The sequence below is a fragment of the Condylura cristata genome, unplaced genomic scaffold, assembly GCF_000260355.1.
Source record: "Condylura cristata isolate star-nosed mole 26May11 unplaced genomic scaffold, ConCri1.0 scaffold00018, whole genome shotgun sequence".
NCBI classification, from domain to species: domain Eukaryota; kingdom Metazoa; phylum Chordata; class Mammalia; order Eulipotyphla; family Talpidae; genus Condylura; species Condylura cristata.
The window spans coordinates 10,136,510-10,153,117 of NW_004567119.1; the positions used below are offsets into that span (position 1 = coordinate 10,136,510).

General features: G+C 37.4%; 1 protein-coding gene across 6 annotated transcripts in view; it reads left to right on the forward strand.

Annotated features, from left to right (window-relative positions):
• The window catches only part of DCLK2 (doublecortin-like kinase 2), a 118,535-nt gene that overhangs the window by 59,091 nt on the left and 42,836 nt on the right, over positions 1-16,608 (forward strand). For 4 of the 6 annotated variants that reach the window (XR_001145591.1, XM_012726892.1, XM_012726893.1 and 1 more), the window contains exons 3-6: positions 6,471-6,573; positions 9,481-9,582; positions 10,437-10,487; positions 13,982-14,076. Coding sequence is in view for 5 of the 6 variants with exons in the window: in XM_012726892.1 (XP_012582346.1) it covers positions 6,471-6,573; positions 9,481-9,582; positions 10,437-10,487; positions 13,982-14,076 (351 nt within the window). In the remaining variant the exon portion in view is untranslated. The remainder of the gene's footprint in view (positions 1-6,470; positions 6,574-9,480; positions 9,583-10,436; positions 10,488-13,981; positions 14,077-16,608) is intronic. The other 2 variants (XM_004685318.2, XM_012726894.1) reach the window with 1 other exon arrangement.

Sequence of the window (16,608 nt, forward strand, 5' to 3'; positions counted from 1 at the left end):
CACATACAGCTGAAATAAAAGAAAACCCATTAATAATTCGAAGTGTATTTTATAGTCCTGATAATTATCATCCCATTTGTGATGTTTGTTTTGGAAGATAGACATTTCAAGGGTGTTATGATCTTGACCCAAGGTAATGCCACTTTAAAATAGTCTCTCACTGATATCCAGTGACCTTGATTTTACATTTTTGCATTTCATCAGGTCCCAGAAATTTTCAGTAATATAGGCTTGGAAGATATCTCAACACTTGTATTCAGGTCTCTGAAATGCACCAAAAAGTAGGTTTAATTGCAAATTGCTTTACTTTGAAACTCTTTTACCAGATAGTTGGAGCAGTAGAATGCATGAGATATTTTCCTCAAGTCACCTGAAATAATGAAAAGGATTTAATTTGGGAAAGAGGTTTTTTTTTTTTTTTTTTTTTTTTTTTCTCTAAGATGAGTTTTGGAGATGATTGTAAGGTTTTCAGTTGATCAAAATTTGTTTAAGTATTTGCTGAATATTGCCTTTGAAGAGCTATAGGGTTGGCCTCATAGGTTCAAGGAGTTTATACATTAGCTTAGAATCTGAAAACAACCCTGCAAGATAAGGGCTTGATAGGAATTCTAGAAAGTACAAGGTTGAACCTCTAGAGGGCTACCTGGGAGAATTAGAACACAAGGCATTTCATTCATGCAATGAAAATTTATTAAACACACTAAGTTAGGTGCTCCAGATACTGTGCTGAGATTATAGTGATGAACAAAACAATGTCACTGCTTGAGTGGAGCTCACAGTCTGGCAAAATGTCCAGAAACAAATCCAGTCACTTGTTTCAGAGTCAGTGTTTGGTGAGTTAATTAAATCTTTAGGGAACAGGCAGAAAATTTCATTGAAGATTTCTTTGAGAATATTCGTAACTGACACTTGAACAAAAACCCAAATCGACACTGCTACTTACTTTAAATAATAGCCCTTTTTTCTCTTAAAAAAAAAAAAAGTATACTCAGGTCCTCTGAGAGCAGCCTCCAAAAATATAAGTAAGCTTTTCTTAGAGTTGAAAATATTTAGACTTCAGAATTTTATAGTAAGAAGATCTTGGAAAAATCCAACCACCAAACCCCCCTTTGTAACTCTGTAAAGAGGAAAGAAGTAACACTGTTTCCACTGGGTCAGGAGGAAATAGAGACCCTTCTCTGGCTGGCTATGAGTGGCCAGGGGGTGATAGCGCCTCTATCTCCTTTTTCCTTTGAGGAAAGGGTTTATTATGTGCTCCTAACACCTGCATACCATTTTTATTGTGTCTGCCTCTGTCCCCTCTCACACAGACCGAATAAAGGATTAAAAAAAAAAGTGATTGTGGCAGTCTGTTGAGAGCTAGCACTGAAATTATGGCTGCCACCTATTCACCCTGACCTAATTAATCTGTCTACAGGAGGATGGAAAAATTACTGTTTTTAAATGACCCACATTCATTTGGGAAGCTCGGATATGCGCCTCGAGTTGCATTGTTTCTCTCTCGGATGTTTCCCCATTAGATCCTGCTGATTGCTTTCCATTGGTATCTTAGCTGAAATATTACTTTCCCCATTCATATTTGTATCTTTTATAATCTACCGCACCTTATTTCTGAAGAGCCTTAAAGAAAGAATTTAAAAGCATTCAGAGGGCTTCTGAGCTGACACAGGTTTCATCACTAATGTTAAGAATTGTTTGAGGTCACTGTGTAGGACATTAATATGCATTTCTCCAAATCAGATTTGGTGAAATGGGTTATCCTCAAGGTTAAATTACAGATTGAAACATCTATGATAAAGTTAACAGGTACATTACCAGAATTAATAAGGAATGTTAAAAAGCAGAGCCAATAGAATCAGCTGTATCTGAATATAGAAAATATTCAAAAAGTATTGAATACTTTTATGGGATGCTGTTTTCATCAAGGTAGTTAGTTCTCTGGAATTCTTTATTTCTATAAGTCAGGGTCTTCTGTGACATCCATCTCCTGTCATAACATTTGAACTGTAATTACTAATTTTTTGCTCATCTCACCACTAGACTGTGTTGTACTTTTCCCTTTTTTATACCTGGCATAATTAAGACATTTGATGTTAGAGTGAATACAGTGGTAAACCTATGTGGCTCCAATTTAATGAAAGATAGTTATTTTTGCTTATATTAGACCCTGGGCATTTTATTCAGTATTCCGTCTTGGAAAGCATTCATTCATTTGGAGCACTAAAATGAACAGTTAAATTCCTCCTGTATGGAGGAATAAAAATGTAGTGCCCAGTTTATTATAATAAAAATACAGATTTTTTTTTAAACAAGGGAGAGCAATACTTCCCAGTATTTAATGAAATTTAAGAAGATGGATTAGTATTACACAAATATAGCTTTAGCATAAAATTAGATTACATATATCAGTATAAACCAAATCTTTGCTTTGGTATAAAAAAGATTTAATATTAAAAAAATTAATTTATCAGGCATTGGAATCAAGCCAAAGAAAATTAATTTATTCTAGAGGGCTATGGGAAGAAAATTTCCTTTAATACACACAAACATAATTTATATGTATATTGCATGTTCATATGTATTTATATGTATGTCATGTGAATCATATTTTTGGATAGATTTCTGGAAATTTAAGATAATGTAATTTTTTTTTTACCTTAAGTTTTTTACAAATGAGTCCACAGTTGCCAAATTATAGAACCAACCTAAGTGCCCTCCAACAGATGAATATGGAAATTGTGGAATATATAATCTATGGAATACTGTATAGCTATTAAAGAGATGAAATACTGCCTTTTGGGACAATGAATGGCCCTCAAGATGACTAGGCTAAGTGAAATAAGATAGTGAAAGACAGCTATCAGTTTCAATTATCTTAGATTAGAAAGAACAGAAATTATATAGTGACAAATACAGCAAAAATACACTTGGACTTAGTGAAAAAAAAATTTACCAGATACCAGAGGGAATAGGAGTGGGAAAGGAAGGGAGCAGAGGAGAGTAGAAAGAGCATCAGTGCAGGTGGTTTGGGGGCGTGGGGGTGAGTGGAACTTGTGCCTGTATGGAGGAATAAAAATGTAGTGCCCAGTTTATTATAATAAAAATACAGATTTTTTTTTTAAACAAGGGAGAGCAATACTTCCCAGTTGGCATTGATATTTTCTAGGAAACCCTCTAAATTCTTGCTTCTGTAACCTTTCATTTTTCTGCCCCACCTTTTGAAACTCATCGGAAGACATGATAGTCAGTACCTCCAGTTCTGTCCTCTCTTAAAGCTGCTGCCATTTGATTTTGTAGTCTTCAAGATCCCAATAATCTCCACATGGTCACATCTCAGCCTTCATCTTATTGTTGGTAACATTGATTCAATTGATTGCTTCTTCCTCGGAGCTCCTCAAAGCACTTTGGTTCCCAGCATTGGTCAAAGTCTCCTTTCCTTCCTCCCTTGCTGCCTGCTCTTCAATCATCTTTCCAGTTTTGCGTTTCCCTGGCCTTCTGGTGTTGCTGTACATCCACTACAGTAGTCCATCGCAACATTTTAAATACTATCTCTCTGCTGGCAAACTGCAAATCTCCATTTCCAGTCCAACTCTCTCCCTTGAAATTCAGGTTTGTGTATATCCAGCTTTCTACCTGGTGTTTAGTAGGCATTTCACAGTTAGGTTCAAATCTGAAATAAGCATCCTTTCCACCACTGAGCTTGTCTGTTACCATACATTCTTCCCTGTCAGTCTTAATGGCAATTCTGTCCTTTAAGAAGTTCAAGATAAAAACCGAGTATTGGGCCCTCCCTGGTGGTGCAGCAGATTAAAGCACAGCATTTTAAAGCTAGTCCCAGCCACTTCAGCACAAATTCAATCCCCAGTCAGGGAGGTGACCCACATGGCCCAGCAGCAGACCTCTCCTGACCCACCCACTGCTCCCCTCAGCAGTGCACTTCACCAATCTGCCTGTTCTGCTCCCCACTCTGTCTCTGGTGAATCTTCTCACTGCCCCTGCACCTCTGGCCTGTACCCCAGTTCTGTATGCATTAAAACAAAACAAAACAAAACAACAAAACCAAAAATAAACGGAATCTTCATAGCCTTCTGCCTTCTCTCATGTCGCCTTATCCCAGGGATATTAGGACCCTCTCAGTACCTCGACTCCTTTCACCTTTGCACAAGCCATTGTCATCTCTTGCAAATTTCAGCAATATCATCCAATTGTGCTGCTCTTTATCTTGCCCTTTGCTGTGCAAACTGAACACAGTGTGATCCTGATAAAATATCATTATATTGTGGCAGTCTTCTGCTGAAAGGGTTTCCATCTTATTCAGAGTAAAGCCAAGGTGCTTAGTAAAAGGATGAAAGCCCTGCACCCATGTCCCACACTCTTCCCCTGAGACAGCCACCATTCTGCTAGCAAATTTATTGGTTTAATGGTGACAGGAGTTATTTGATATTTTATAAGGTGTATCAGTGTCCTGAGTACAACTTTATACTGAATGAAATTAGTCAAAATTTATCTTGTTTCATTTATTCATTTGACAACTATCATTTTTTGAGAGTAATGATGATGACATGAGGCAAATCTGAACCTAATTGAAAATTACGTAGCTTGGATAAATACCTAGAAGAGGTGTTGCTCTGTCATTTATTAGTAGTATTTTCCATTATGAGATGAAGGAATCTCCATCCTGGTTTCCATAGGGGCCACACCAGTTTATGTTCTCAGCAACAGTGAATGGGAGTCCCTTACCAATATCTCGTTTCTGGTGCTACAGATATAAACAATTTCCGTAGGTGTGAGGTTCTATCTTACTATGGTTTTGATTTACACCAGAATGCATCTATTGAAATCCTAATCCTTAATGTGATGGTTTTAGGGGGTGAATTGGGAATAATTGGGAAGTAACTTAGTGCCCTTGTAAGGAGGTTAGGAGAGAGTCTGTTTCTTTGCTCTCCCAGGTGAGGACACCTAAAAACTCTCACCTAAACCCAACCCCACAGCACCCTGACCTCAGGAGTTGGAGCCTGCAGCACCAGAGGGTATAAATTTCTGTTGTTTAAGCCACCCAATCTATGGAAAATTGTTAGGCAGTCCAGAGTATCTCAAATGTTTTTGAAAAGACCTTGACACTGTGGCCTGAGCTGAGTTACAGTGACTTTCGGAAGCCGCATCTTGTTTGGTGAGAACTGGAACAGAAGAGCAGTGTCTGTGTCTGCTCACCTTACTGTTTCCAGTTCACTATCTTCTCTCTAGAGCTTTGTTTTCAAACTCTAGTGAGATTTGTTTTCCAATGGAAGACTAAATAGTAATCAGGTAGACATAAGGAATTCTTGACATTTGTAGTCATTCCAAGTACTAGACTTCTAATAACTTCTTAAAACTTTATTATGGGAAAAGAGTACTTAAAAAAAGAAAGAGTATCAAACAGTCCAGGAAAATGGGTGAAAGTGTAACCTACCTGCACACCGAGTCCAGGAATACAGGTTTTGTGACTACTGGGATTAATGGATGAATGTGTTTCCTGGAATGGGTCCAGGTTTTGTGGGCTCTAAAACTAATACATTATGGGGCCCTTTTTGGGGGAAAAAAAAAAGAATTCAAGGCTCTTTACTTAGGTATAGCATCTTGGAAAGGCCTGAAACTTAAGCTTTTTTAGCCTCATGGCAAATTGACTCTCCTGATGATGATGATGATGATGATGATGATGGTGGTGGTGGTGGAGATGATGGAGAACTTAACACAATGATTACCAAGATGCCTCCCACTGTGCCCGAGGCAGGAAGTCACAGAGTCACTCCCTAGGTCACACACTGGGAAGTGGTGTTGCCAGAAAAGTGAGGAAGGGTAAAATAGAACACAGCTCTATACTGACACTGGAGACCTCCTTGCCCCACAGCTAGAAAACCTCACCTAAGCAGCTGCTCCTCTGCCCACCTGTGCCTATGCAGGTGCTTCCACCCGCTCTCCCTCTGCAGGGCAGCAGCCGCCTGCCTGCCCATGACCTGTACTGTACTATGCCAGGACTTCTGTGCACTGACCTCTCCCAGCGGAGGCCTCTCTCCCAAGACTGCCTGCTTGCAACCATGCTGGTCTCTCTCTCTGCAAACCTGTCCTTTTCCGGGCAGCTCTTCCTGCCCACTTGCACCTACGCAAGTGTCTTTTCCTTTCCTGTCTCTTTCTAATAAACTTACTCTTTAAATATATATATATATATATATATATATATATATAAGTATGTATGTCCTTGATCTACCTATAAAACAGGAATCTATGCACCTCTCATTCCATTGTTCTGGGATCCAGAGAAAGTGAGTACAAATGATTTCCAAAGAGGAAAGTGCTTAGAAATGTATGATACTAAACACCTTTTCTCTCTAATTCAGTATTACAGGTGTGAAGCTTGAAAATGTATTTGATTTGTTGACTATTTCACACCTAATGTCTCTAATTCATCTCTTGAATATGATTTTTGTTTTTAGGTTACTTGTCTGCAAGACTTTTTTGGTGATGATGATGTTTTTATTGCATGTGGACCTGAAAAATTCCGTTATGCCCAAGATGACTTTGTCCTGGATCACAGTGGTAAGGCAGTTCATTGACCATAGAGCAACCTTGAAGTGGAGGTTTGGGATGAAGTCATTGGTGCCTGATAAGTGGTCTGGCCTTAGTATACTCTTTTTGAACTAATGAAAGTAGAAAATAAATTAAAATTTTTTGCCTAGTTGTAAAAAGCAAACAGAACACTTAATTGAAATAGCTTTCATTTTTTAGAATTTGATTCTGTCTCTTTTTACTGCATTGTCTTGCTGCTAAAGTAGATTTCCTAACCTCTTTGAGAATGGTGGCTGTGCCATAAACACATGGATAGCACTGAATCTGAAACAGTCGAATATACATAAAGGGATAATAATGAAATGTTAGTAGCTGCTATCTCAAGTTTCCTTGCCTGACTTTAAAAAAAAAAAAACAATAAAATTCATTGTTTATAGCTTCAGGAAAAAGCATTTTTCATGGGTGGGATAAGAAAAGCCCTTTCTACCAATTTTAACCCATGTATGGAATTTTCAACTACTTAGCAGCATCAGTAATTTCAAATATTATTGGTCTTGTGGATTTTTTTCCATCTTGAATTACTTTTAAACTTTTACAGTAATAGTGATCGGTGGATAGCAGTTTTTCTCTGTAGATGAGGTAAAATCACACAGACATTACATTTTACAAGGAGAGGGATATTAGTGATAAGAGTCTCACTCTTTGGATTTGTGAATAAGGAAAGTTGAGTTGTCAAGTTAGTCCAGCAGTAGAACCCTGTCCAGTTAGTGAATCTGATAACCCAGAATTAGAGACATACATTACCAGGCCCCTAAACTTTTAAAAATTCAAAATGATACACTTTGTGGCACCAAAATTCTTGTGTGATTAAAGTCCGTTGTTTTGGGCTGATTTTTCTGCTTTGTGCTGGAACCTCATCTATCATTTTTTTCTTTTTCACTGCTGTCAGATATCTGTGTTGTTTCTCTTCTAATATTGTTTTAGAAAGGTCCTGCTTTAAACTGGTAATATCTCTGGAAAATCCTTAAAGAATTGCAGATAATGCCAGTTTGTATTGCCTATGTTAAGGACCTCTGAGTGGTTAAGTTTGAAGCATGCATTTACACATTATATATATTACATCTTTCTGGGCTGTAGCTTAACTTCATTTCATAATATTCTTTGATGTCATTTATTTTGAAAGTAGAGGCATGTCAACTCATTATGTTCTAAGTTAGTGTTGGACAAAACAATAACAAACCATTCATTGAGCACCCACTACACTCTTCATGTGCCAGGCATCTGACTCAGTGATTTATCTGTATGTTATAAACTTACTGAGTCTCCTTGGATCATTTATAGTTTTGTTGTTGTTATTATTGACTCCAATAACTAGAGGTAGGTGAAAGATGCTGATGTCTCCCCACTCTCTCGTTTACTTAACCTTGTCTTTTCCTAAAATGCTGTGAGGATCAATTCTGTTAACACATGTAAAGCCATTGGAAGGATGCTTGTGACATAGTATATGCCAATACTTTTGTTGTGATGTTATTATTGTACTACCATCAATACAATCAATACAGAACAATGAATACAATAAAAACAAGTGTCAGATCTAATTCTGCCTCAGGTACAGGTACTAGGAGGTTAAAAAAAAAGAAATTAAATAAGTTATTTAACTTCTAGACTTAATGACATCCAGTATCTGTACTTTCAGGCTTCCTGACAATATCTTGCATAAAGATCTATTCAAAATTCATTAAATTTAGGTAGGCTAGCCTTAGATAACAAAACTCTCCATTAGGAGTTGGAGGCAGGGCCTGCTCAGATTCCTAAACTTAAGGCTTAGTTCTGAAGTTCTGGTTATTAGCCCTCTGGATTTATATACCCTTCCTCATAAAGAATGGCAGTGCCTTTAAGATGTTTCTAAATAATCCACATGCCACTGTTTTCAACAATGGAATACTTTCCAGCATTCATAATGTTAATTAACTAAACTGAAGTGAGGTTTTGATTAGTCTTTCAAATGCTAACTAGCTTCCCCTGGTGTCTATTTCCCTGATTAGTGTACTTCACATGTTAATTTATTGCCCTTGGGGTACAGATTAAAACCAACCCATATTTGAATTTTCCTGTATAAATTGAAGTATTTTAACATAAATTACAATGTGTTACCAAATTTAATCCTTACAATGAGTTTATGTTTCAGATTTCACCCTTAACCCAATATCTTGGGGAGAAAAAATAACTGAGGCTTAGAACCTCACCAAGGTCCCCCAGGTAACAAAGTCAAATCCATGATTCCTCTAAAATCTTCAGGACACCAGAACTCAGGCTCTTAATTATTCAACTTAGAAGTGATTATTTTAGTGTGCTTATTAGTTCTGGTGTACTTTAAGTGGTGTTTTAGTTGGTAACTTAGATGGAAACACCAGAGCTAACTACTAAAGCTAGTTTGCTGATTTTTGGTGTTTCATATGCTGGGAAGATAAAAATTAGTCAGATGAAGAATAAATTTGACTTACGTACTCCCTCAAACTAAGATGATAGGGTTTGGAAAGAATAAAAGCGTAGCCTATCCCTGTTGGTGCTGCTGTTGGGGGTAAGGATGTCCTGCGAAGACCCACGATCAGGCACCCCAGTTCACACTCGGGTTGTCTGTCCCACTACTAGCTAAAGTTGCATTGTTTAGATTAGCCAGTGTTGTGTGTGCATAAATCGAGGACTTTGGGATTCTGTTTTCATGGAACATTCATCTGGAACAATGAATGAGGTGATGTTGATGGCTCAAAATGTGTAGCCTAAGTAATGATAACTTCAGATGTACTTGTGGGAGTACATCTATGTCTAAGAAAGCTCTTAACAGCTCTTCATTACCATCAGGTAATGAAAGTGCCAGGCAGTGACTTTCTTTGACGCATATTAAAACCAGACCTATCTAATGTACTTTCTTTCCAGAATGCCGTGTCTTGAAGTCATCTTATTCTCGCGCCTCTGCTGTTAAATATTCTGGATCCAAAAGCCCTGGGACTTCTCGCCGCAGCAAATCACCAGCTTCAGGTAATTAGAGAAAAGAAAGCTCACTAGCGCATGTCATTCTCCAGCTTTTTATAATAATCATGAACTAGGAGTTGTTTCTCACACTTACGTACGCCAGATTCCAAAACAACGCATAGATGACATGGTTTATAAAACAAAAATTTAAGTCTCTTTCTCCAAGTTTGTCTCCCACAAAACTTACTTTTTTTTGTTATAATACATTTTCTCAAGAAGTTTTATTCCTCAGATTCCTTCCCTGGTATTCACATAGAACTATTTCACACCTACTGCATTTTGAATATTGTCCTATGTGATTAAGTCTGTTTTCTTCATATTGGTTGAAAACACAGACCTAACACAGAAATGTAGTTAGTTGATAAGTTTTCACAGGCTGTTCCTTCATCAAGCAAATAGTGGTGACTATTGTTGGAAAGTAGTAGTGTATTTGAGTCAGACTTACTTGTAATTCAGCGTCTTGCAGATCCTAACCCTGTAGGTCTGTCATAGTGTTGACAATTCAGGAAATAAAAATATCCATATCTTGACCATACTGATTCTACTAGGTTTGTTTATAATTGTAAATAAATTTGCTGACATGATTTCCCATTAAAGATAGTGAAAATGTATAATTTTTAATTTGGGGGAATCTAGACCATAAGTACCAGTACTATCAGTTGAAAACTCTCCCGATTAGCAAACATTTTATACAGACTGAGTGTTTTGGGCATTGCACTTTTCTTCCCCTCCAGAACCTGATCCACCTTCGTTCGGTCGGGTTGTTTTTCCCCTTCTTTTTGTGTACATGTCTAGCTAGAGCTGCTGAATAACCACTGTCCTTACTATCTCCTCCTCCTCTATACACTGCATGAGTACAGTAAAGAGGGCTGGCCACTACTCCAGTGCCTATTCTACAGCCAAATCCCCAGGTGAGCCATGGTTATTATGGCTTTGTCGCTCTGCTGGGCTTTTGTTTTTGTCTTTTGCCACGTTTCTGTTTCCTTTTGCTCCATTTCCATGAATGTACCTGGCTTGTCCCAGTGTAACTCTGTGTGGAGTGCTTCACAGTGCCTAGGCCACTCTATTAGAAAGCCAGTCACAATCAGAAGATCAAGCACCAGCATGTATTGTTACAGTCCTAGGAAGCCCGTCACCTCCAGGCATCTCTCTTCTAGTCAATGTAGGAAAAATATTCTATTTTGGTAAATGATTTGTTCTTGGAAAAGGTGGTTATGAATATGAAATGGCTATAGGAACAATTATAGTCTTTTATTCTCTACGGTCTCCCCACCCTGGAGTTAATAGTCGCAATGTCCTCTCTAAAAATACTGACTCTAGGAGTATTTTTAACTGAAATCATCTCTGTTGTTACTTATTTCAGATCAAACTCTGCTTTCTGTGTCTCAAACTCTACCACAGCTAATAAAACATGGAATTTCTAAACATACACTGAACTAAGCTTACCAGATTGTAGATAATGATCTTTGTCAGGTTCTTAGCTTTTGATATGTTAGGTTTACAAGTACTTATCATATCATAAAATAATTAAAGATGGACAGTACTTCACAAGAGTTTCTAGTAGGTCACACTTAGATGGGATGATGATTATAAGAATCTTACTTATAATTCATTGTGGTGAATCCAACTTTGTCTCCCTGAGGTCTACAGAGGAAAACTAACTTCCTGAACTAGAAACATGCTCAAAGCTCCATCTGTCTTGAAGATGTTTTGTAACATAACCTTAAAAATGTATAAATATTTTAAAAACTTGAATTTGGAAGGCTTAGCAGTTGGATCTAGGAACTCTTAGAACTCCAGAACCCAAATTTTTAACTGAATCTCTACTTTCATCTGGGTTAATAGTGAATGTGTTACCCTCATAAGAGGATAAAATGACGTCTTTACAAGAAATGAACCCAAAAAGTATGTTCAGCTTATGCTGCAGTTAAAAAGTGTGAGGCCTGTGTTAGTTGCTGGGACTTAGCTGGGATTCTGAAGAAAGTTACTCTTTTCATATTGTGTTCTCTTCCCACTCTACAACTCCAGGAAGGTGTTATTAGAAGTCACATTACCCAGAAGCAAGTAGTCTTGCTCTCACAGACCTACTTCAGTTGTTCTATACTTGTTATCCTTCAGAAAATTTTGGGGGAAAATCGGAATTTTAGACAAAGTGAGCAACTTTGCAAATATAATAATGCACTTTTAAAGTCTTGGGACAAAAATATTGCTGGGCATGGAGTCTTGTTGACTAAATGCTTCAACAGTGATTTACCACAATACTGTACAAGAAACATATAGAAATTAATCTGGATAACAGAGTTAACATAATTTGAGCTTAAAAAAAAATCTTGCTTACTCAGAATCACCCCCAGCCCACCCTGAAATTGTAGAGGGTGTGTTATGTCGCCTCTTTAGTTATTGCTATCATGGGGTTAACTGAGAATCCCTTTCCTTAGCTACTGGAGATTTTAAAAGACGCTGTGTTTATGTCACACAGTACCTCTAGAAGAAAGAAAGAACCATTTCTAGGCAATACTGTGTGACAATGTCATCCATTCAATTAAAAACATGATTAAACTTTGTTTCAGAGTTAGGTCTTAGAAAAATGTATATACTTTTGCAGTTAATGAAATGTTTTTCCACAATAATAAAATAACCTTAATTCTTTATCTGTGTTATGATGTTTATAGATTGGCTTGTTGAACTCCTGGCCTATAGAAGACATTTTTTTTTTTTTTTTAGAAGCTTCCAAATGCTGTAGGTTAATGTGACTTAGTATCTTTATAACAGAGTTACCTAGGGTAAATATGGATATGTAGTTACTGACACCAGTTCAATTCCTAGTTGTGAGTTTTGCAAAGATACTATATTGAGGGCTAGGTATGTTTATAGAAAGATTTATCAGTTAGATCACCACTTGCAGGAGGAATTGACTTCCCTCCTTTAGTTCTCAATCTGTCATTGCTCCAAGAAAACCTTGTTATCAATGTGGTATCCATTAACAGTACTCAGAAACTGGAGTAGAAACTATTGATCTGTTACAGTTTGCTCTGTGCAATGAAGAAAACATGGAATAAAATTGAGTCAGCTCACAGCAAGTTTATTAGTTTATTGCTCATGATAATCTCTAGTTATGTGAATTCCTATCCCAGTTCTCTTTAAAGAAAATTTTTGAAAGCGATAGCATTAATTAAAACTTAATCTAATTGAGAAATAATTGGTGCTTTTCAGTACTTGTAAAAGCTGCTCATTAATCGTACAGTTATCTAAATATACCCAAGCATTAGTTAAGAAAACAGATAACTAATAATTATTTTAGAGTAGTATTGAACTATATTCCTACTTATCGATGCTTCATTTAGTCTTAATTCTTGATCTAGGGCTTCTGCCTCCATCGTAGACTGGCATTCATTTAGGATAATAGTCGTCTGTTCCTTGTGCTGCAAAAAAATTTAAAAAGCAGGTGGACTTATTTTTCTCTCTCTAGAGTTGAATGGCAGATTTCATCTACTTTAGACAAAAGCACTGAGGAAAAAGGGGTTATCAGTAATTTCTTGGATGATTAAAAAACAGTTATACCAATACTAAATACTAACTACCATCTTTGTGAAATTACAGCAGAAATGGATCGAGGTGATAAAAGCAGGAATGATCACGAACCAAGTGAAGTGTCTGACCATTGTAGTTCTTTCATGTAAAACCTGCAAAGTGCCCCTTCCCTCTGTACAGCAGCAGCCATCTTTTTACTGCCATGGGCTTGCAGCTGAGCTCTTGACCAAATCAGAAATAGATGGCCGTGTGGGGGGGAGTGTATTAAAGCCACCAAGGCGTACCAAGCCGTGGGGAAATTGTGGGGAAAAAAGAAATAGAAATACGTAATCTACATAAAAAGAAAGTTGAAGAGTGTCTTTTTTGACTTTCAAACAAATAAATGCTAAAAGGAAATGGGCAATAAGTCCCCCCTTCCGTTAAGAATATACTTAGTAAATATGGTTTGGGGTTGTGGTAGTTATTGTTGATTTGGGAGAGCCCTGAGAAATTCTTACTCAGACTAAAATCTGCCAGGACCATGGACGTTGAAGGTTAAGAACAACCTTCACAGTGAACTCCTGCCAGATACAGTGGTTGTTCACTTCTCTACCCTTGCAAATAGGCACGCTCTGAACAAGTTCCTGTGGTACATTTCTAATTCCATAATGCTTTATATATTTGTTTATGTCGCTGTTGGGAAACCTATTAAAATGTGTATTTTCTCACCTTGTTTGTTTGAGACTGTGTCTGCAATACAATTTTGCTTTTTGCTGATTTCCCATCTGCTTTGAGCTTTAAATGAATTGAGGCTTCACTGCAGCCACATTGCGCATGTGCTATCTCTACACGGCGGAGTTATTTTGGATTTTAATGAACTTGGTCTTCTTGTCAGTTAACGGAACTCCCAGCAGCCAGCTTTCTACTCCTAAATCAACGAAATCCTCCAGCTCTTCTCCAACTAGCCCAGGAAGTTTCAGAGGATTAAAGGTATGAAATATGATGTGTGGCAAGTTTGGATAATTTTGTTATTTTGAATTGCATATAGGCATGCTTCATTTTATTGCACTCTGCACTCTCACAAATTAAAGGTTTGTGGCAACTCTGTCAAGCAGGTTTATTGGTACCATTTTGTTCAACAACTCTTAGAGGAGTTGGTGTTGTTTTCTTGGCAGTAAGGTATTTTGAAATTAAGGCATGTATATTTTTAAAATACATGATGTATTTAATAGGTAGGTATATTTAATAGGTATATTTAATAGGTAGCATAAGTGTATATTTAATAGGTAGCATAAGTGTAACTTTTACATGCACTGGGAAATTAAAAAAAAGTTTATTCTCTTTATTATAATATTTGCTTGATTGTGGAGGCCTGGAAGCAAACCTGTAGTATCACTGAGGTATGTTAGAATTTGTTACTGCGGGATGTAAAAGTGAGGAATTCAGGGTTGATAACCTGGCCTTGAATTCTGTGTCTCGTTTTGTTTTGTAGTTTGGGCCAAATCCCTTAATTCTTATGATCAGAAGTATTCTGATCTCTTTAATTTGGATAGAAGGTTGTGGTTGGGTTAAACAGTGTAGTATGGTAAGAAGTAGTTTTCATATTATTAAAATTATTTACAACAACAAAGCCTTGGGAAATAGCACAATTCACTAAAGTTTTGTGGTATAGCGATTTCTCAGAATGTTGAAAATGGATCTAGCACATAATCCAGCAGTTCTACTCCTAAGTATCTAACCAAAGGATTTAAACAAACAAAACAAACAAACAAACAAAAAAACCTCACCAACTAAGAGATAAACGAATGCCTTTGTTCATTGCAGCACTATTTACAATAGCCAAATTCTGGAATTAACCTAAGTCTCCAAGGAGAGATGAGTAGATCAATACTGTACAGCATATACACAGTGGAATACTACACACCTATAAAATTTGTTGAAATTTGGTCATTTGCAATAACCTAGACTGCACTGGAGGGGATTAGGTGAAGCAAAATGAGTCAGAAGGAGGACAAATACTGGATGACTCCACACATACATGGAATATAATTAAATAAAACAGAGGGCCCACTAAAACAAAACCAGTAACAAACCATAGAAATCTGACCGTTAAGGTGAGGCTGTCAGAGTGGGGGAGGAAGACCAGGGTGAGGCGGGGCCCCAGTGGGCTGTGGTGGAAGACTCTGGGTGCCCCTTGGCAGCCTCCACCTGAAGGATGTCTTCTGTACCTCTAAATCATATTAAGCCAAGGTTCCCTCACTAAAAGAAATTTTAAAATAAAAATGTAGAGGTCAAGAAAAGATTGCTAACATAATTTGACTGTGAAGTCTAGAGTGAAATACTAATACAGCGTGCGCATGTGCGTGCACACACACACACACACACACACACATATGCAATAACAACACAAGGATTATGTTCTCCGACGTTGGTTCTCAAAACATTCTGACATCCTCCAAGTGGTTTTTCTTTGCCATAAGGATGTTGAAAATATATTTTTAAATGAATTATAACTGAATAAATGTTAAGGGCACCACCACTCCTGGGTGGCTGAGGGGTTTAGAACTTGCAGGGGCTGGCAGAGCAGTTACGGCCATGGCTCCCCTTGCTCAGAGGGTTCCACTCCACTTCGCTTGCCCTGCCTTGAGGATGGCTGTCTGCCTCAGGTGCTTCCATGAGCCCAAGATGAGGAAGAGAACCCTCCCTTCGCACTCCTGGCAAGGGCAGACTATCTTTTCGTGCCTGCTTACTTTTGTACATTGGCAGAATTTTGACTGAATTTGGATAGATCTCTCACCTGCTTCAGAGTCCTGACAGTGCCTTAAGTTTATCAGAACAAACAAGTAGTTTTGTTTGAAGTGCTAAGTTGGCATCAGTCAGTTTCCAAGATGATTTGAATGGAATTTTTTGTCAGTTCCTAAAAACAGTTAAATTAAAATCATGAAACTTATTATTTTTAGTTTTCCTTTGCCAACCTCTTTTCCCAGCAGAGTAGAGGTCTGCTGTTTCTAATCCAAGTAACTTTTAATAGAACAATAGTAAAAATAGTTCAAGTTGATTCATGTCTTTTCCAGTTTCGGAACCAGTTCCTGTGGTCTTGGTCCTTTTGCCCTTTTTTGGTTACCTTTGACCTAGGCCTCCATCTTTTTCCCTAGTTCATCATCAACTCTATGCAAAATTCTCCCTTTTTGTGGCTGCCAGGAAGTCAGTTGTTGCTGCTTCATGCTGAGAGTAATGCAGACAGAGTTGCGGAAGAGCAGTCAAATTTCTGCAATGAAGTTTCATAGAATTTTAAAAACTCAGTGAATTGTTAATGCTGAGAATTACATATCATTGTTCTTTCTGTGCTAGGTATATTTTTATTATCACAGTTACCCCAACATTTAGCACAAAGAAAGTACTCAAGATTGCTTGTCAATGTGAAGAAATTTTAAAAGGAGATGAAGGAATTGGTGACTTATGTCCCAGATTGAAAATGAGATTATAAATATATAAAGAGAATTTATCTTTCTGTGACCCCAT